Source organism: Mustela putorius, unplaced genomic scaffold (genome assembly GCF_011764305.1).
Source record: "Mustela putorius furo isolate JIRA1106 unplaced genomic scaffold, ASM1176430v1.1 tig00003962_pilon_pilon_pilon, whole genome shotgun sequence".
Taxonomy (NCBI): domain Eukaryota; kingdom Metazoa; phylum Chordata; class Mammalia; order Carnivora; family Mustelidae; genus Mustela; species Mustela putorius.
The window spans coordinates 23378893-23399971 of NW_025422106.1; the positions used below are offsets into that span (position 1 = coordinate 23378893).

Consider the following 21079-nt stretch of genomic DNA (forward strand, 5'->3'; position numbering starts at 1 on the left):
AAACATGGCTTAATCATACAGTGGAATATTATTCAACCTTAAAAAAGGAGTAAGCTGCTGACATTGGCTATGCCATGGATGAACTGTGCACACTCTCTGCTAAGTGAAAGATGCCAGAGACAAAGGTCATAACAGTTGTATCACTCTGATTATAAAATGTTCAGAACAGGCAAATCCATGGGGCACCTGGGTGGCTCAGTCAGTTAAATGTCTGCCTTCGGGTCAGGTCATGATCCCAGGGTCCTGGGATCGAGTCCCAAGATGGGCTCCCTGTTCAGTGGGGTGTCTTGCTTCTCCGTCTCCCACTCCCCCTGCTTGTGCTCTCTTGCTCACTTTCTCCCTCTCAAATAAATAAATAAAATCTTAAAAAAAAAAAAAAAAAAAAGAACAGGCAAATCCATGGAAACAGAATGTAGATTCATGATTGCCAGGACCAGGGAGCTGGGGGGAAGGGGGAAGGATTGCTAATGGGTACAGAGAACATGTGATAAAGATATACTGAAAAAAAAAAAAAGATATTCTGGAACTGAATAGTGGTGATGGTTGCACAACTTAATGAATATACTAAAAACCATGGAATCGTACACTTCCAGAGGCTGAATTTGAAGGCATATGAGTTATATTTCATTTTAACATAGTGTTTTGGGGTTTTTAAAAAAGATTTTATTTACTTGACAGACAGAGATCACAAGTAGGCAGAGAGGCAAGCAGAGAGAGGGGGGGGAGCAGGCTCCCCGCTGAGCAGAGAGCCCGATGCGGGGCTCAATCCCAGGACCCTGGGACCATGACCTGAGCTGAAGACAGAGGCTTTAACCCACTGAGCCACCTAGGCACCCCCAAAATATTTTGTTTCTTTTTTTAAGAATGGCAAGATAGTAGAAGGAGCTGCTTACTTTTAAGGCTTACTATAAAATTACTATAATCAATAGAAATAGTAAAGTATTGGCATCAGAATAAATAGAATATTTATTTATAGGATAAATAGGTAAGTAGAACAGAATAGGGAAATAATAGACCTAAGGATGTATGGAAGCTGAACATAGGTAGTTTTTCAATTCAGTGGGAAAATAACAGGTTTATGTAACAACCAGAATTAGCATAATTAGATTTCCACCCGTTCCGTATGTATTCAGAAACATGCCACAGAAAGATTAAAGATCTAAATGTTAGGAGCGCCTGGGTGGTGCAGTTGGCTGGGCGTTCAGCTCTTGATTTCGACTCAGGTCATGAGCTCAGGGCCGTGAGATTGAGCCCCATGTTAGGCTCTTTGCTGGGCATGGAATCTGCTTAAGATTCTCTTTCCCTCTGCCCCTCCCACCCCTCTCTCAAAAAAAAAGTTAAAAATAACACAAAGAGGGCACCTGGGTGGCTCAGTGGGTTAAGCCTCTACCTTCAGCTCAGGTCATGATCTGAGCATCGGGCTCTCTGCTCAGCCGGGAGCCTGCTCCCCCCACCTCTCTTCCTGCCTCTCTGCCTGCCTGTGATCTCTCTCTCTCGTTCAAATAAATAAAATCTTTAAAAAAAATAACACAATATATTAGAAAAGATCCAAGATATTTTTTTCTGCTGTGTTATCTCAAAGAGAGCTGGTGACGCTCCTGCACGTGCAGAACAGGTTGGCTGACTACCTGAGTTTACTTCTCTCACCCTTTTCTGTACCCTGGGTGTTGATTTGGGACAAGGATTTGCCTGCAGACCACCAGGCGAGACTTCTGTAAGCTTGCTTATAGCAGGTCATTCATTCTTTCCCCAGGATGGAGGAAGGAACAGAGTGACCTGAGTGGCCTTGGGTCTGACCTGTGTGTCTCTGAGAGAGGTCCACCTTCCCACCTAAACAATCTAATCTTTTTTTTTTTTAATGTTTTTATTTATTTGAGACTGAGACAGAGTGACACAGAGAGCACAGCAGGGTGGAGAGAGAGAAACTGCTCCTGATGACTGGGGAATCCCGACACAGGGCTCGATCCCAGGACCCTGGGATCATGACCTCAGCTGAAGGCAGTAGCTTAACCCATTGAGCCACCCAGGTGCCCTGCACCTGGTAGATCTAAATGGAGTGTGTGCTCCACACTGCTTTTCAGTGGCGGATCATTGCTCCCAGTTCATGGCAGTAATGACTAATGCCAGTTTGCACACTCCTGGTCTCTTTGCTCCCCTGTGAAAAAAAGGTGGGTTCTTGGGTCTTAATCCCTTTAGAGCTTGGCCCACCTCTTTAGCAGACTTCTTTCCTTTGAGCTGGATTCTCACCCGTGGGCTATACACAAAGATATTTGCTGGCCGTAGGGGTGGCCAATACCATATTAACCTGGCATATCTGGGTAATAACAGATTATCTGTTTTGTCATATGCTAGAAAGTTTAGGGAAGGCACCTGAAGCTGTGGTTCAGCAGCTCATTGATGTCAGGACAGGTGTCTTTATAATTCTTGCTCTTTCCCTCATGGTCACAAGATGGTTGCAGCAGCTCCAGCCATCACTATAAAGAATGGAAGAAAGTTAAAAGGGGAGGCTGAAAAATCAAGCCTTTAACTTCTGCAGCCTTGCATTATGATAGAAGCAGGCAGTGGGGAGGAGGGCTTGTCTTGGATACTAGATGAGCCTAATTCCCTACAAGAGCTAGAGAGAGAGCGGAATTTATCTGAGTGAAGTCATTACATCTGAAAATTATTCTCAGGGTTTTGTGCTTCTCTCCCTCCAGTGACAAGGATCCTTAACATGATGGGGCTTCTTTTCTTCAGCCCCCAGTGCTCTGACTGGAGGCAACATTGGGCAACATTGCCCTATCTACTCGATGGTTGGTCTGCCCCAACTGGCCCAGCTGTGGCTGAGCTCCGGAAATGGGGGCCTGAAGCCCTGAGTCTTGAGTACATACACTGTTCGAAGGGCATTCTAGGATGTGTCTGCTTTTCTCAGATGGGAACCAGAGAGCTGGGATCCCTTGGAGACCCACCTGAGCTTGGTAAGGCTTTGCCGTATTGGCCTTTACCTGGAGCCTGGGGCTGGCCAGGTGGGAGAGGACTAAAGCCCTCATCACTGCTCTGTGGCCTGGCTTTTTGTCTTTTCATTTTGTCTTCCACCACAGACCCATAAAGCCCTACCCAAGTGTACAGATACCCATTTCCTCCCACTTCTCCTCAGAGAGAGCACAGAAGCCACGGTAGGCCAGAAGGTCCCTGGCTGCGGCACAGGAAGGTCTCTAGAGTTCCCATAGTGGTGGGGCAAGTGCACTTTCCCATATCTGCTGAGCCTGTGTCCCTGTCCCTCTGCAGGGCCCTCCCATGTCCTGCCCTCTGGCAGCCCCGTGAGCAGAGCAAGGGCTTCCTGGAAGGATTTGAACAGATTTACACACTGGGTGATTCAAGGTCTGTTTCAAAAAAGTACTTCAAGGTTTTGGATTTGTTCCAGTTGGATCGTTTTGAGAAAAATAGAGGGGTTTCATTATCGCTTCCTTGGTTCACTAAATTTTAAACACTTTTTAAAAAATTTTCAGCTGTGGTTCCGTTTGCAGTCCAGGGAAAGCAAGTGTCAGGATTGTTTGGGTTGAGCGGTCTGGTTCAGGTCAGGCTACAAATGTTTACCCTGGGCCAGCCTTGCTGAATGACCCCCGGCTAACCCACCTCCACCCCCAACACCACCATGTCCAGTACACTGGGCGCCACATTGGCAGCAGCCAGAGCTCTGCAACTCATGGTCATTATCTCATCAGATGCTTAGACAGCCCATGGGGCAGCTTCAGGATAGACGAGGAGGGGGAGGCTGTCCTACACACTTGCAGCCAAGAGGCTTCTGAATCACAGGCCATTCCTCTCCCCTCTGGGTTCAGCATAGAGTAAACCGTTGCCCAAATCACCATGCACAGTGGCTGTCCCCTTTCAGTTTTGGCAGGAGGATTTTTGGTTGCAAGGAATGGAGACCACCAAGGCCAGCTCAAGTACAGGGGTTGCTGCGAGGCTTCTGGTAAAGGTCTTCCGGAAACAGAGGAGACAAGGCTTGTGAGACCCCTGCATCTGGCGTGCCCTTCCTCTGGCTGCACTTACGACCCCACATCTGCACTCAGGGAGGAGGTGGTTGGCCCAACGCATTCCTACTCAGGCTGTCCTTTTCACATCTAGCCTGTATCCCTTCAGATGGCATGGCTACTAAGGGCTGCTTTCCCTTAAAGCAGGGCTGGGACAGCACAGGGGGAAATTTGTATCTCTTACTCAGTAGCCACAGAATTAGATGTTTTGGGTCTCACATAGTAGTGAGTTCCCTGTCACTGGGAGCATTCAAGCAGAGGCTGGCTATTATAGGGAGGATAGTGTACTTTAGAAATTGAGGTAAATTCAGTACAGAGTTGTTACTATGTGTCCAGAGTTTGCCTCCATACTGGGATCAGGGCTGGGGAGATGGGAATACATGCTATGGCCCAAGATGGAGAAATCCACATGGCCCACAAAAGCTTGGAACCACAGACCTCTGTCTCGTTAGTGCAGAGCTGCAGCCAACAGAACTAATCAGCAGTTCGGTGGCAGCCGTTTTTCCATCAAACCCATATGCTGTTTCCTGACTTCTTAACGCAGCGTGCTATTTATACCAGTAGATCCATTCATTCTTAATGAGCCACGGTTGTGGATTGTAAAATGTTTTATTTTCATACAGGATTGCTCACTGCCCAGAGCCAGCTGTTGCTATGCCACCTTCCTTCTTTCTCTGTTCCTAAGAAATTAGCATTTTGGAAGCTCCTTGGAGCGCTCAGCTGCCCTCTCCCACTCCCGACTCACCAACCCCCCCCCCAAATATGTCCCCAGCCAGACTCTGGACTTGCCATTTCTGTTACGTTGGCTCCAACATGGCCCATGAACTCCCTGCAGCCTTCGGAGCAGCTGGGAGGGTGTGTTTCTTGCAGGGGGCCAGGCTGGCTGAGGCTTGAAGAAGGAGGCAGAGGATGGCAGAGCAGGAGGGCTTCCATGTTGGGAAGTGGGATGCCATCTGTCCTCTGAGGGTTGGACATTTGCCTGTGTTTGAGGTTGCAACTCGATCTGGCTCACTGGTTTAAGTTCACTGATAACTTTTTTAAATGCGAAGAGTTCTTATTATTTGAAAAGATATGGAATTCTGGCTGTTTTAAACATCAGAAAGTCTGCTGACTGCCCCCTCCCTGGACAAATTGGACCAGCTGAGGCAGCTTCCCTCTTCACACTGGGCATGCTTTCTTGGGTTGGCCGAAGTCCCCACCCCTCCTTGTTGTCTCTTGCCACTCTGATTACCACCCTTCCAGCGTTATTAAGAAGAAACTGAAATAGTTCTTGTTTCCACATCCCTATTGAAAAGAGAGAGCCTAGGAATTAGACCAACGGGAACATCTGTTGCAACAAAAGTGGGCACACTGCTCTGCGGAAATAAATACTCATATCCAGAAATATGATAAATATATCAAAATAAATATCATGCCCAGCCCACCTCACCCACTGACACTGCCAGCTGACCTGTGGAAAGCAGAGCTTGACAGCCTCACATCTGTGCCTCCCCACCCCCAATCCTGGCCCCAGGCTAGGGAAATTAGTTTTTGGAAGTCTTCCTTCCTCTCTGGGCTCGGGTTGCCCCAGGAGTAGGATGGAGATGAGGGGGCCGGGACACTCTGTTGTCTTCCAGCTTTGGTATCTTACTGTTCCAAATCCAAGGGAAGGAAACTTTCTGGAGAAATTTCTGGCAGGTGGTGAAGGAGCTCACAGATCTTACGCTGAGGCTGCCCCTCCCGCAGAGACCAGCCCCATCTCAGCACTGGCCCTGCCCTCCCTGTGCACGCACACACAAGCACACACGCGCAGGTGCGCAGGTGCACAGGCGCACAGGATCCCGGGAGCTTTAGAGAAGAGGCTGGAGACACTGTCTTCTGAGTGTCTGAGAGGGCGTCAGGCATCCCTCACTGCAACCCATAAATGCCTGACTCCGGTCTGCATAGTGTAGGTCAGCTGTCTGGCTCCAGAAGACCAATAAATGAGAAAGGGTCATCGTGCTGTGTGGAGCTCCCCCAGCCATTTGGGGAGCTAGATGCCTTCCTTCTCCACAGGCAGGGAAGACCAGGGGGTTGGCGCTCAGCGGGCAGTCTTCCCATGTGGCTGCCATTCCTACACGCTCTGACGGCCTGGGGACTGTTTGCCTGAAGGTCTGTGCAGGTGAAAGAGGCCGGCCTCAGGCTTCGGTGCTGAGCAGCCAGATAAAACCAGCAAGGATGGTCGCTGCCAAGGCTTGCTTGCATGGTTTCTCACCGTAGCCTGTGCCAGGCGGGGGTCATTCCTTGTTTCGTGGAATCTCCTGACAACTGGGGCAGAGTGAGCCATGTCCTACTGTGGTCCCATGTTACAGTAGGGCACCGAGAGGTCAGATAATCTCAGTGTGGACAGAAAGATGCCCTCCGCATTTAGGAAACTCTGCCCTTTCCCTAAATCTCAGGGAAGTAGAGGCCCGGCTACCTTTTTTTTGTGGCTGTTTTCAAAGAGAATCCCATGCATACTAATTTGTCCTGACCTTCAGAGCCCTTGGTGAAGCCAAACGCTAGCCCGATGCCAGTGGGTGTGAATGCGGGGGGGAGCTTCCCCAGAACAGAAGCCTGAAACTTCAGTGAACTATGGGCTCCCACTGCTGCGCCCCACCCCTGCCCCAGCAGCACCCCCTGCCTGTCCTGGGCATCCTCCTTCGCTTGGGGATTGACTTCCCAAGAGCAGAAGGTCCTCCTTAGCCATACCACAGAGGTCAGGGGCATGGCTGTCCATTCTCATTTGTCCAAGCCCAGTGTCCACCTCAGTTAATTGGATGATTCCAACTCCAAGGCAAGGTCTTGGGCTTCCTTGTCCCCACTCCCACCCCATCTGAGCCAACCCCGGGGAAGCAGCCCCCACAGTCAGCCTCTGGCTTCTGTTAATGGATGTGTGCTGAAGTTCCACTTGGGGGGCCTGGGCGGGGCTCCACCCTGTGCCATGAAGCACACCCTCTCCCGCCACTCACCTGTGTCACCGCAGAAACCTACAATTCAACTCTGCCCACTCTAGATTTCTCAGCCTCTAGGAACCTAGGTGATGTGAATAAACCCAGGCCCGCCTGCCCTGTCCGACACCAGTAAAGCCCAAGGAGAAAGCTATGCCATCATAGGTGAAGGCTGGCCTGGCACATAGGCTGATCTGATTCCCCACTGCTGGCCCAGGAGCCGCAGCAGGGATAGGAGAGTCCATCTACCCAGATTTCCATACAGGACCGGGGGCCAGGCCTCTCCTGCCTCACTTGCTTCTGGGTCCACCTGGGGTTCAGGTAGTCCTGGCAGCCCATCCCCCACACTCAGGCTCTGAGCACAGACCCCATGGCCCTGAGCCTCTGCTCAGGTAGGGGAACTGGAGGGATGAACCCAAAAGCCAAGAAGGCTGGACCCTGAGGGAATGGGACAGAGAGGCCTGGGGAAAGAAAGAGACAGAGACCCAATGACAGACGGGCAGAGACGCTGAGAGACGAGACTGTAGAGTGAGAACCTGACCACAAACAGAGGAACCAAGGAAAAAACCCAGGAAGACTCAGAACACAAAGACACACAAGACATATAAGTCAGGAAAGAAAGATAAGAGAAACAAAGGCAGAGAGATTTTTTAAAAAACATCAGCAAAAAAGGAGGCCCAAAGAGACAAAAGACAAAAGCCTAGAGACCCATAGAGACAGAAGGAGAGAGAGCTGTGGTAAGGAGAGAAGCAAGGCACATTTTGGATCCCAGCAAAGGCAGGAGATATTCATTCACTTTGTTTCATCTGTGCTATAAATCAGCAGCAATAAGCCGCCAGAGAGAAATAGTGCAGAGCACACCCAAAGCCAGACCTCACTCCTAGGTGCCTGAGCCTGAAGCCTTTCTGTTGAGCCAGCGGGGCTGTCCAGGCCCCAAAGAAGCCCACCGCCTGGCCGTTGCCTTTCCTGTTCTCTGTCAGGGATGCCAGACACACCCTAGCCCCAGCATTTCTGTCCCAGCGTTTGTGTCTAAACTCTGCCTGGTTTTAAATTCCACCTCTTCCAAGAAGCCTTCCCTGACTTCCCTTCTTCTTGAACACTCTGCCTCTGCAGAGAGTATCACGTTCACTCTGGAGGAAGCTGTTCTTATCTTCCATCCTCCCCCTCCCATTCTATCTGGGGCTCCTCCACCAAGGGCAGGACCACAAGATTTCAATGCTGGCGACCACATCACTATTGATTTGAGGATTCGTCTTCATTATCCAGCGCCTCTGGTCTGTCTGTGAGGCCAAAGAAAGGAGTTAATTAAAATCAATGATGAAGGAACAAGCAAGCACAGGAAACTCTCCACTCCCCAACTCTCAGTTCCCAGCTTCGTCTGTGCTGTCGCTACTGATGTCCCTGGTGGCACCCCAGACGGGAGACCAAGGAAGAAGGCCTCCCTGAGTGCCATATGCTCACCCCGCTCTCTGAGGTTATCCTGTGATATTTCCACCTCACAGATGAGGAAACGAAGCTTAGGGCAGTCAGGGAGCTGGCAAGCAAAGGTCACAGATCTCCTGACTCTGGGGTCTGGGAGAGAGGGAGGTGGGCTCTGTCCCTCTCTGGCTTCCCAGGATCCATCCCTATGAGGACAGGTTCCCCCGGACTTGGATTTGATGGGGGTTTTTTGTTTTTTTTTTTTTTTAATATTTTATTTATTTATTTGACAGGCAGAGATCACAAGTAGGCGGAGAGGCAGGCAGAGAGAGAGGAGGAAGCAGGCTCCCTCCTGAGCAGAGAGCCTTATATGGGGCTCGATCCCAGGACCCTGAGATCATGATCCGAGCCAAAGGCAGAGGCTTTAGCCCACTGAGCCACCCAGGTGCCCCTGGACTTGGATTTGAAAGAAGAGCAGACTGTGTGTGAACAGTGCCTCAGGCTCGCCCCCCATCATCTCCTGCCCAGGGCCTACCCACCCCATGTTTGCAACAACCAGCCTCTGACCGCTCCCCCCCAATCTGTCTGTCCTTGGCTCAGGCTGAGGCCACCAGCAGCCTGGCTTGGCCCACCTGAGTGTCCTTCAAGAGGGAGGAGGCTGTGAGGAGGCGCCTGCTGGGTCCACCCCTTCTGGAACCGGAGCTGGCTCGTCACCACCTTGCTGACCACCAGCCAGTCCTACTGTCTCTATTCACTGCTGCATCCTCTCCTGGGGAGGTTTTTCCAGGAAGCGGGCCGGTATTTCCTGCGTGTCTGCTTGACCCAAAGCTCAGTGCTGGGGGCCGAGGAAAGGAGGCAGATGCGGATTTTGAGACGGGGCCCTGACCTCAAGCGGTTCCTGGTACAGTTGGGGGAATCAAGACAGTCATTCATAGGAAAAGAAATGCAATGCCGGGCAGTGTCTGAGGGGCCTGGAGAGCTGCTCCAGCAGTCATGGGGAGAGTGAGGAAGGGCCTGTCTCCCATTTCCCCTTCCCCCAGGGCCGAAGACACTTTTCAATAGAGGCACAATTTAGCTGGGCTTCTGGGGGGATGAACTGGAATTGAATTTTTAAAAATATTTACAGGCCTGCATAGCTTGTTGAACTTGCAGTGCCTTTTGTCCTACTGGATCTTATTTCCTCGGGGTTGCTCTTGTCTCTGTTTCACAGAGAAGATTGAAGCTCAGGGAGATGAAGGTCTTTGCCCAGGAGTGTCCAAGGCAGGGCCAGGACTCAAGCCTGGATGTGGGGAGGGAGCTAGAAGTCTGTCACTCACATCACAGTGCCTGCCTCTGACAGTTTCTCTGGAGAGAAACCCAGAAAGCCTGCATTGGGAAGACAGCAGAGGAGGTGGCTGGCCTTGAGGGGAGGCCTCCTGAGGGAGCAGAGCACGGAGGGCAAGGGCAGACTGGGGAGTGCCCTGCCCGCTGGGAGGGGAGGAAAGAGCAGAGGTCTCAGAAGGAAATCCTAGCCCAGCCTGCAAATGACCTCTGAAACATCTCGTCTCTCTGGCACAACCTAGGAATCCATGTCCCCCTCCCCCAGAGAAGGTGAGTCCACCCCTGTGAGGTTGGTCCTGGCACCAAACACAGTAAGGCCAGTCCTGCAGCAGGTGGTGTGGAAGTTGAGTTCCGGAAGAGTCCCTCAAGCAAAAGGCCCCTCCCATGTGCCAGATGCCGCCTGTGTTACCATGTGAATGCTCACAAGAAAGCCAGAAAAGGACCCAGCAGAACCAGTGCCCCTTCACCACCCCATACCTCCCCACTGCGACCACCAGACAGAGCCCCAGACTTGGGAGGCCCCTCAGTGGGATTTCAGGCTGCAGGCCCCGCCCTCTTTGTGGGAGATACAGCTTCTTCTCTCCTGTCCCGGTGGGGATAGTTCCAGTGCTGCCCTCTGCAGCCTGGTAGGCAGGGTAAGGCTAATTGGGGACGTCTATGCATTCCCCGGGGCCTTCTCATCTTCCCTTTACATTAAAAAAAATTATTTTGGTTTTAGTATGCAAAATTTTCCACCATCTGCTTTGCCTTGGCAGAATGTTTGCTGAAAATATCTCTCTTCCTCTCTAATTCCCATCATTTCTGGGGGCTTTGGAAGCCTCCAAGTGGAACAGCAGCAGCTCGCTAGTGCCTCCCAGGCTCACGGGCTGTTGCTGTGCCAGCAGGCGGATGTTGTGGCCCAGAAGTCACATCTCCCCACCTCTCAGCCAGAGAGGGACCCTGGGGGCCCTCCACCAAAGAAACACAGCCGACCTGAGGTTGAATCCTAGGGCTCAGACTGAAGAGCTGTCCAGGTTGGTCTCTTTGTGTGTGATAAAGCCCTGAGAAATGCCCAGGGCCACAAAAAGAGGGGGTAGCCGAGAAGAGCCAGGAACTATGTCCCCCCCCAAATCCCAGTGCAGTATTTGGAGGTCAAGTGGCCAGCATCCTGTCTGTCGCCTGGACCATCCCAGGCAAGGTGTCTTCACAGGACAGCAGCTGCTCCACGTGTCCTTTGAGGCAGTCAGGAAAGACTTTCCAAAAGGGAAAACTTCCCCCCACCTTCATGTACCAAAACTCTGAGTTTCCATGGTGACAGTCAAATTGCAAATCCATCCAAGAGTGAGCCAGGGAAAAAGAAAAAGCTGGCCTGTCCCCAGAGAAGCTAGCCACTGCTAAGGATGAGAGCTGAGCAGAGTGGGGCAGCCCTTCTGGGGCATGATGGGAAAATCTCAGGGATGCCAGCTCCCCCAGCAGAGGGTCCTGGGTCTAGGGCCGCGGGGGTGGGGGAGGCCCTCCTTCCTCCCTGCCCTCTGGCAGAGCCCAGGTGAGTCCATTTGTGACTCCTCCTCCTCCTTGGGCAGATGAGTGGGACCGTCTTGTCCCTAGTGCTTTCCCATCTTCGATCTGAAAAATCAGGCGTGGGCTGAACACAAGCACTCATCAACAAGCCATCTTAGACTGTCTTGGGGGAATTAGAAGGGAAAAATCAGCCTTCAGACACACAGAGTGTTTTGTTGAGGATGGAAGAGCAAGGGCCAAAAGATTTATGAGCCTAAAAGCTTCTTTAATAGACCTGGAAGATTTACGATCACAGCTGCCATGCGGCGAAAAAGGTGGCAATCGGCAATCGAATGGCAGATTAGCCAAGATTTAGGTTTTATGGCGACAGTCAGAGGGGGAGGAGGAAGAAACACTTCTTCCCCTGCTGCAGGAGGAATGTTGGGGTACATAGTGTTTGCACTGGGTCCTGTCCAGGTACATTCTCAGCAGTGTCTTCTTGGTGTGTTTCTTTCCCACCGACAGTAAATACCAAGGCCAGGTGTGGACACTACTCGCTTCCTTCGGTTTCTTTGTTTCAAGCAGAGTTTATTACAGTGGATTAGAATGGGATTGGGTTTGCACTACCAAGACCTCGAAGCTGAGGTCTGGCCCCAGTTCAGGGTTCCAGACACAATGAGCCAGGGAGGCATGGCCTAGGGGGATGAGTCTTGTCGACTGCCTGGTTTCCTGCCCTGTGACACCTTTGTGAGCTCAGCTGTCATCTGGAACTGTTTCCCCTTTCCATGGCTATGGCCATTTGGGGTCTGTAAAAGGAGACAAAGAACAAGTCAACCGCCTAACTTGCCTAGCTTGAGGAGGACTTATTTGTTTATAGAACTTGAACAACCTGGGCACATGGGACTAGGCAACATGGTGCCCGAACTAGCCTCCAAGTTTGGGATGCTTGGGACAAGACCCACCCCTCACAACAAAAGCTGCTCCCCTGGTGTAACACGAGACTGTCTTCTTGCAATTTAAGCTCACTCTGGGACCTGCGTGACCCCACACTGCATGTGCAGATGACGGGCCAGGGAGGAGGGTGAAGGAGCAGGATAAATGATCTTGCCACCAAAACCTGAGTCCGAGACACCTTCTCCCATCGTCTCCTTCTCCAGAAGCCTAAGTAAGATTGGGCAGGATGGGGACACCTGGGTGGCTCAGTCGTTAAGCGTCCAGCTCTTGGTGTTTTGCTCCCTTGGTCACCTACACAGTAGCGCAAAAGGACCCCGGCCTTGTTTCAACACTGGAGAGCTGCCTGTCCCCCCTGTCCCTATTGACCATAGGGGAGACAGAGCATTCCAAGTCAGGAAGAATGACTACATTATGCATAAGCAGAGACTCAGGGAAGCCATTTGGAAATCAACCCCAGCTCTCCTCAGGGACTCCCCTCTGCTTAACAGGCTGCCAGTCCCTCTTCTGTTGGGAGGACACCACCTCCCGGATTTCTTTGCAGCTGCCCCAAGGGAGACCCGGGGAGCTGCTCTCAGCCTCCTGCCCACCTCCCACTCCCTTTGTCCAGGGACCCCCAGGGCAGATGCCTCATCTGTCACCAAGTGAGTCAAAAATATGTCAATGCTTACAAAACCAACACCCGTGAGGTCCTGTAGATGGAGTCATGATCAAAGACACCCCATCTGGAACCTGCAAAGCAGCTGCAGAATAAATCAGGCCTTTGCACTTCTCAAATACTATAAAGGGGCATATGGACCCCCAGCCCCTCTGAATCCCAGGCTACATCACAAAAGCCCTCAAAGCCAAACCAGAACTCTTTTTCTGGGGAAGGCCAGGAGGGAAAGAGAGCAGAAAAGGAAAAAAAATCCTTGAGCAGCTAGAGGAAGGAAAAGCTGGGAACAGTCACGTTAGCATCACTGTTGTCCCTCCCACGTGGGTCAGGCTGTGCGCAAGAAGTGCGCCAGCCTCATTCACCAATGCACTTTGGCCCTGCCCCCCAGGATCCCAGCAGTCTGCTGGGGAAGCACATGCACACACACACACACACACACACACACACACAGACGTATGCACACACATGCACACTGAAAGCAGACAGTGGCTGTAGCAGAATACCTAGAGCATTCAGCCAGCCAGTCTCAGGTGAGAGGGAAGGCTCCCTGGAGGAGACAGGCGCCTGGCTGGCTCAGTCAGTACAGCATGGGACTCTTGACCTTGTAAGTTCGAGCCCAAAGTTGGGTGTGGAGATTACTAAAAGAACAAATCAGTAAACAAAAAGTACCCAGGAGAAGAGGCACGGGCAGGGAATTCTGAGCAGTAGGAAGTGAGTTGCTGGAGGAGGTACTAACCGGCAGTTTGGTAAGAACCCAGTTGTGTAGAGAAGCCTGAGTAAGATTGGGCAGGATGGGGGCGCCTGGGTGGCTCAGTGGTTAAGCGTCTGCCTTTGGCTTAGGTCATGATCCGGGAGCCTGGGATCGAGCCCCGCATTGGGCTCCCTGTTCAGCAGGGAGTCTTTCTCTCTCTCTGCTGCTGCTCCCCAGCTCATGCTCTGTCTCTTTCTTTCTAATAAATAAATACGATCTTAAAGAATGAAAGGGTAGGCTAGGATGTTCGTGTTAGCTGGAGCATTCCCCTCCATGCCAAGAGAGGTGCCCACAGGTGGGGCCCCGGTGAAAAGCGAATGTAGGAGTCCGGACTGGAGACACGGAGGTTTGGAGCTAAGCAGGCGACCATGGTGAGGAGGCCACTGGTTGGAGAACCACTCAGTGGGCAAAGCGGGCAGAATGTGGGGATGGGGAGATGGAAGAGTCAAGCAGTCATCAGGACTGCTTCCCGAAGCACCTTTGTACCAGACGCTCTGCCAAGGCCGCACGGGGTAGAGAATCTCCTAGAGCTGGAATGGTTGGCCAGCTCCATCCCTCCGGTTGCCAGATTCAGTGACCTATGACTCCCTTTGCTGAAGGCACAAAGGCTTTCCAGAAGGCCCTAGAAGCTCCATGGCCTGGGTCCTCCTGCAGCTGCTCTTGTACCCCAGGGGATTTCCCTGCCTGACCACTGTCCTTCCTGCAGGATGCTGACGCTGGCTCAGCGCTTTCCCCTGCACATGGCTCCACAGGGAGCCTGACCCGTCACATGAAGCCTCTCAGCCACCCTGGGCATGGACTGACTTGATTTCCGATCTCGTCACCCACCCCACTCCATGGGTCTCTGGGGCTCGGAGCTTTTGGGCAGTCGTGCTCTCTGGGCAGCTGACACTGTGCGGGGCAGAGTGCCCAGCCTCTCTTCCCTTCCTTCTGGACCCAGCACGTTGCCCTCCCTGGCAAGGCACATGGACTCACACCCCATCCACCGAGTCAGTGCCCCGTGAGAGTGGTTTACCCATGACCCCAGACCTTCTGTGCTGTGTGGTACTTGGTATGAGGATGACATCACCTAATTAAACGTTACGTAAACTGCTGGAAAGAGCCAGGAAAAGACAGAGTTGTTTCATTAAAACCAGGACTTCCGAAAGTCTTGAGAGAAGCGACGTGCTTAAAAAAGCTATTGAATCAGGTGTGGGCAGGACAACTGTAAAAAGCAGGAGAAAGAAATGGAAAAGCAGAGAAGGATCCTGCACTCATCCCGCTTTGCTAATGTCTCTAAGCTGTGCTCCAGTGTAGAGACCCCGTGCCTGGGGAGAACAGATACCACCATACAGACACAGCTTAGACACAGAAGACCCTGTGGGCCCGATCTCAAAGCAGCCCCCAATCCCTCCATCAAAAGATGGGTGAATGGGTATACATGTCTATGCTTAAAATTAAAATAGAATGTTTAATCTATGAATATATCCGGTATTATGACTCCCACTGTTGATCCACTGGCCAAATGTGGTGCCATGTAGTCCAGAAAAGAAGGTTTCTACCGCAGCAGGTGTTTGCTAGGAGAGCTCCCTCTCCTCCCCTCTCCTGGGACTCCAGCCCCACCAGCCCGGCTCCCGTTTATGTTCACAAGACCCCACTGTACATTCCTGGATGAACTGGGACGAGTGCCCAGGCCTGCCGGCTCCCAGTTCATTTCTCCCAGCAAAATCAGAGGGGTAGAGCCATTCTGCCAGAGAGTGACCCCAGCCCTCCCACTTAGCACCTTGGGCAAGTGCCTTGGCTTCCTCACCCGCAAGCCCCGTGTTTGGGGTTGTCCAGAAGCTTGAGCAAGCTAGCAGCTGTCAAGTGCCTGGAGTGCTCTATAAGGGTTGGTGAGGACCGGATATTTTGTACGTGTAACACAGCCTCAGCACAAGGTAGAGGGGCGTGGCCTTACACCCTGAGTGTGGCCAGGTGCACGTCTCAGAGCAGTTGTGCCTGCAACCCAAGGGGATAATCGGCTTCTACCAGAGCAAGAGGATCCTGAGTCTGCCAGTGGGACAGGGTCACCTATGGAGACGGCCAGCTGTAGGGAGGTAAGCCTGAGGCCCAGCCTCTTCACACCAGCACTCACCTCTTTGGCTGACAGAATGGAGGACCCTGCCATTCCGCTCCCCAGGCCACTGTTTCTGTATCGCAAACACAAGGACCAGCCAAGGTTCCATGGCAGTTTGTCCCGGCAGAAGGGAGGCCTGCCCCAGGCCCTCTGCCTGATGTGCCTACTAGTAGTGACCAGGAAGGGTAACCTCTCATGCTGGCGTCTGTTCTTTCCAGTGGTTTCCAGTGACAGTGACAGTGACTCAGATCTCAGCACCTCTAGCCTGGAGGACAGACTTCTTCTGACAGGGGTCAGGGAGCCCACAGGTGCCAAGCCCTTCGGAGAAGCAGGTAAGCAGAACAAGGACACTGCTTGTTCCTGAAGCCCCTCGTGCCGATGGCACGGCTGCTTCCTCAGCTCGTGGCCACCCAGCTGGTGTCTGCGGAACTGCTCTTGACAGGGGAGGAGGGGGGCGTGGGGCTGGGATGACCAGGAGCTAAGCATTAGCTTCTCTGCAGAGCGGGACATAGAGGAGACCCAGATGGATCGGCAGAGGCAAAGGGAGGATGGCAGATCTAGCACACCTGCCTGCACACCTGGATCCCCGCTAGGCTCCCAGCGAGCATCCCCAGGGTGAGATTTTTTTTGTCTCATGAGTGATAAGAGCTGTGAACATCAGGTAGAAAGTGCCTTGGTCTAGCTCGGCTCTGCCGTGAAATCACGGTGGGGCCCTGATTAATACATATCTTTACCTCTTGGGCCTCTGTCTCCCAGAGCATGTGGTCCCTAAAGTGTTTTCTGAGTTTGACCTCTCTGAGCTGGCCTCTATGACCTTGTCATATGAAAGAGAGTTAATGGAGGCTGGAGGCTAGTGCAGAGAAGACCTGGGGGCACACTTTTCTTTCCTTTAAACCTACAGAGGGCCTTCCTGGGAAAAGGACCAGGTCAGTTAGAATTACTCCAGAGGGTAGAAAACTGGGGTATTTGATAAACATTTCAGGGAGGCTGATTTTAATGCATAAGCAGAGAGCTTTATAATAACTGTCCCAAACTGAAAGGACATGCCTCAGGGTGTTGTCCTGGGACCAAGGTGGGGTGATCTGCCAATGCCAATATGGAGGAAATTCCTGATGGGGATGGCAGTTCAGGCTGGATCAGAGCCGGCAGATGCCTGGCATGCACACTTCCGCTTCCGCTCCAGTGCCCCTAGCAGACATTACTGGTCGATCTCAGGCCTCTCCCACAGAGCCTGATATGGCCTCAGAAGCCTCCTCAGCACACTGTTCCAAGTGGTCATTACCAGTAGGTGGAGACCACACAGGAGACGACACTGGCTTCTGGACTAGACAATCTCTGAGCCCTCTCAGTCTAAAGAGTCTAACTTAGAAGAGTATGAAGGACACTCACCTGCCGGCCTTGGTTTCTGCGGCAGATTTTATATGCCCCCGCATCCCCCACCCCCCACAGAGCACTGAACCCTCCCTCATACCAGCTCTCAGCCATGACCAAGGGAGTGTGGTAGGTAGGAAGAGATGGAGCACAGAGTAGTACAGGCCTCACCTCTGTGCTCTCTGCTTGGCCACGAGGTAACAGCTATACATAAGGGAAGAGTACTTAGTTAATAAAGGCAGCAATTAATAACACCACTGGGGGGCCCCGGGGGGGTTCATCAGTTGGGCGTCTGCCTTCCCTCCACTCAGGTCATGATCCCAGAGTCTGGGGATTGAGTCCCGCATCAGGCTCTCTGCTCAGCTCAGCTCTCTGCTCAGCTGATGCTCTGCATCAGGCTCTCCCACTGCCCCTCTCCCAACATGTGTGCTTGCTCTCTCTTGCTCATGCTCTCTCTCTCTCTCTCAAATAAATAAATAGAGTCTAAAAAAAATAACGAAAACCAACACTGGGGAGCACCCAGCTGGGTCAGGCCATAGAACATGTGACTCCTGATCTCAGGGTCAAGTTCAAGCCCCATGCTGGTGTAGAGACTACTTAAATAAACAAACAAACTTTTTTAAAAATCCCATTGAGTTAGTGAATATGTACACCCTTCCCCCTCAATCAGTGAAGGCAGGAAAAACTCATCATTGCTAGTTTTCATGCTGGTGACTTGTTCCTTGCTGAACCCACCTGAAGGCCTAGGCAGTGACCTTTGTATATCCTGGACCAGCCAGTACTGGTCAGAGGGCAGGGTCTCCTGAGAACATGGCAGCCATGTGGGGCAGCAGGTAAGGGACTCTGGGCAGACAATCCCACAGACACCTAGCACAGTTCCAAATGAGAGGATTTTTTTTTAAGGTTATTTTTATTTTTATTTTTTATTTTTTTGACAGAAAGAAATCACAACTAGGCAGAGAGGCAGGCAGAGAGAGAGGGGGAAGCAGGCTCCCTGTCGAGCAGAGAGCCCGATGTGGGGCTTCGATCCCAGGACCCGGGATCATGACCTGAGCCAAAGGCAGAGGCTTTATCCCACTGAGCCACCCAGGCACCCCAAGAAGATTTTATTTTTTTACCTATTTTTAAGTAGACTGCGCTCAGTGTGGAGCCCAACATGGGGCTTGAACTCATGACTGTGAGATTGAGACCTGAGCTGAGATCAAGAGTCAGACGCTCAACCAACTGAGCCACCCAGACGCCCCCAAACTGAGATTTTAGATCAGCTCCTTATCAGGCTGAGATTATCCCCAACTCAGTTCATGGTCCCTTGCAGGTGGCAGCATGGAGTCCCCCAAGATGGGGCCCCCCCGCCGGCCCAGCCCCCTCTCCGGGAGCCAGAGCAGTCTGGCCAGTGAGACTGGGACCAGCTCTGCAGACCCGCAGGGCACCTCACCCTGGCCAGACCCGAAGAGCCCCGGTGAGTACCAGGCTGCTCCTTCTAACGCACCCACCTCTCCCTTTTCTGCTTCCCCATGGTCCTCCACCCAAACCACAGTGCTAGGTGACGTTCGCAATTCTCTGTTTATTGAGCGTTGTGCTGGGCACGGGGGGATCCGAAGTGAGCCAGACCCCTCTCCTGCCTGCAGTGAACCAACCCGGGCAACTTGGGAGCATCATGCAGTGGGTTCAGGCAGTGTGAGAGACCTTGGTTCTGCCCCCAGTCTCCTTCAAGAAAGAAGCTCCAGCTGGACTTGGCACCTCTGGGCCAGGAGCCGTGGGCACGCAGCCCATGCATTCATCAGCTGGCAGCTGACCCCCCACCACCCCGCCCAGTAGTGACTCTCCCACAGGCTGTGTGTGCTGGCAGCAGCCCCCCACACACACACTGGCAAGCCTTGTGGGAGCTCTCACCCGCTCCCTGTCTTCCCTCCTCCCCTTTCTCCTGCCTCGATGGTGCCAAGAAGCTACAGGCTAGGGCATTTAAGAGAGGTTACAGGTGAGCAGGTCTCTGGAGAGGGAGGCCCCGGGGCCGTGTATGTGGAGTGTACCCTCTCCCCTCCTTCTCCTGAAATCCCCCGCAGAGGACAGTCTGGAATCAGCCACGTTTTAGTCCCAGCCGTGCCACCCACAGACACGTGAACCTGGGCAAACCATCAGATTCAGCCATATGAAATTGCCTCTTTATAGATCAAAAATAGTCAGATGTTGGCATCGATATGACTCAATCTAATATTTGATCTCTCTGCACCCAGTTCCATGATTGCTAATGTGGGGACCATGCTGTGTTCCTCGTGGGGCTGGGGGTGGATGGGAGAAATGCAACATTCTCGTGGAGTGCGTCCCCTAAGTAGGTCTTCAGCAGATAGCCAGTAAGGCTATCTGTGTGTCCCAGGGCATAGAAGGGGCCCCAGGGCTTGCGGAACAAGCTGGGGGAAGTTTTGCATTACCACACCATTCCCAAAGTTCAGGCTGTCGCTGGGGAGGGATCCAACCTCTGCTCACCCTATAGTGGCCTTTTTTTTCCTCTCCCCTAAAGGCAAAAGGCCTGCCTGGGCAATTCCCCGTTGCTGACACGACCTCCGAAGGGCCCGCCTGCCTGCCCCAGCAGAGACGTGTTTGGTGCACGGAGCCGACTTTGCAGTGGAGGAATTCGAGAGAGAAAGCGAGCTGGGAGGGTCTGGTGAGCAGTCTGGAGCCCTCAGCTGGACAGCCCTGTTGGACGTGACCTCCGACTCAACCAACCAGTGTTTGGGGGCTGAGTCTCCTAACCCCCACTCAGTACCTTTCTGCCCCCTTCTTCCCTGGGAGCCCTCCTCCCTCCCCCCCCCCCGACAGCCACCCCACTCAGCCCTGACCTTTATTTATTGCCCTTCCCTTGCACCCTCCCCCAGTCTACCTCCATATTCATTTTAAGTTTGGTCTTGTCTTGGGGTGGGCCGGAAGGGCCTGGAGACCGGCCTTATGGGGCCCTCCCATATGCACTGCAGCAGGCACTGGGCTGGGCTTTCTCCTATTAATGGAAGAAGAACCCATTACCCTTCAAAACTGAGCTTGGACCCTAGAGATGAGCAGTGGGTCCTAGAGGGTGCTGGGTGAGAGGCTTGCCCACCCTTCCGCCTCCCGAGGGCTCTGGGAGCAGAAGCAGCACCCTCCTTGGCTCAAGATTGGCTCAGGTGCTGCTGTCGAATGCTGGCCCTTGCTTGGGTTTCTGGGGACTCCTCTGACAGCCTCCCCAGGTTCTGCTCAGCCTCTCTCCAGCTCGTGGAGCCTGGAAGGGCTCTGGGGGATACGGTGAATTCCCTCATTGAAGAGCAGTCTTCAGCTGCGTCCCCAGCTGGGGGACAAGTCTCCCCTAAGCCTTTAAAATTCACTCCTCTTCAGTGGCTTCGGTTGGGCATGAAAAATAATTTAGATGGTGAGCAAATGCTTCTGAAAAACCCTTCCCTGAAGACAGAGCTTGAGAGAGAGAGAGAGAGAGAGAGAGAGTGTGTGTGTGTGTTGGTATCCCCATCTCTCCATCCGGCCACTCTCCCACTGCCCCGTACGCCTGTTCCTCGAAGGGCCTTCTCTCCGGGCTCTCAGGCCCCCACCGTTAGCTTTTTTGCCCTTGCCGCTGGCAGGTGGTAAAAAGACATACTGTTTCTCTGTGACAAGTTATGCTTCAAAATCTGTAACAATAAAGATTAGAATTTGCATTGAGCCGGTGTGTGGCCCCAAAGACCACAGTCACTTGTGTTTCTGAGACGCATCAATAGAGAACTGGTTGGAAAAGAATGTAGCATGTTGCCTGCAGTGAAAAGAATGAGCTCGATCTCTGTGTGGTAGAACTCACAACCCTCATGTTGAATGGAAAAACAAGGCCATTTCTGCTTAGAAAAAAAAATTTAAGTATACATACAAATAATCAAAATGAGTTGTATGAACTTTTTTTTAAGCTTTAATTTATTTATTTGACAGAGACACACAGCGAGAGAGGGAACACAAGCAGAGGGAGTGGGAGAGGGAGAAAAAGATTCCCCGCTGAGCTGGGAGCCCGATGCGGGACTCGATCCGAGGGCCCTGGGATCACAACCTCAGCTAAAGGCAGATGCT

The 21079-nt window shown here is 52.4% G+C and overlaps 1 protein-coding gene across 4 annotated transcripts in view; it reads left to right on the top strand.

The window, feature by feature from the left end:
* RPH3AL (rabphilin 3A like (without C2 domains)) overlaps positions 1-20686 on the top strand; it is a 141454-nt gene extending 120768 nt beyond the window's left edge. For 3 of the 4 annotated variants that reach the window (XR_006603796.1, XR_001178558.2, XR_001178556.2), the window contains 4 exons: positions 15853-15966; positions 16135-16249; positions 18321-18464; positions 19524-20686. Coding sequence is in view for 1 of the 4 variants with exons in the window: in XM_004746892.3 (XP_004746949.2) it covers positions 15853-15966; positions 18321-18464; positions 19524-19558 (293 nt within the window). In the remaining 3 variants the exon portion in view is untranslated. The remainder of the gene's footprint in view (positions 1-15852; positions 15967-16134; positions 16250-18320; positions 18465-19523) is intronic. The other variant, XM_004746892.3, reaches the window with a different exon arrangement.
* Positions 20687-21079: the final 393 nt, after the last annotated feature.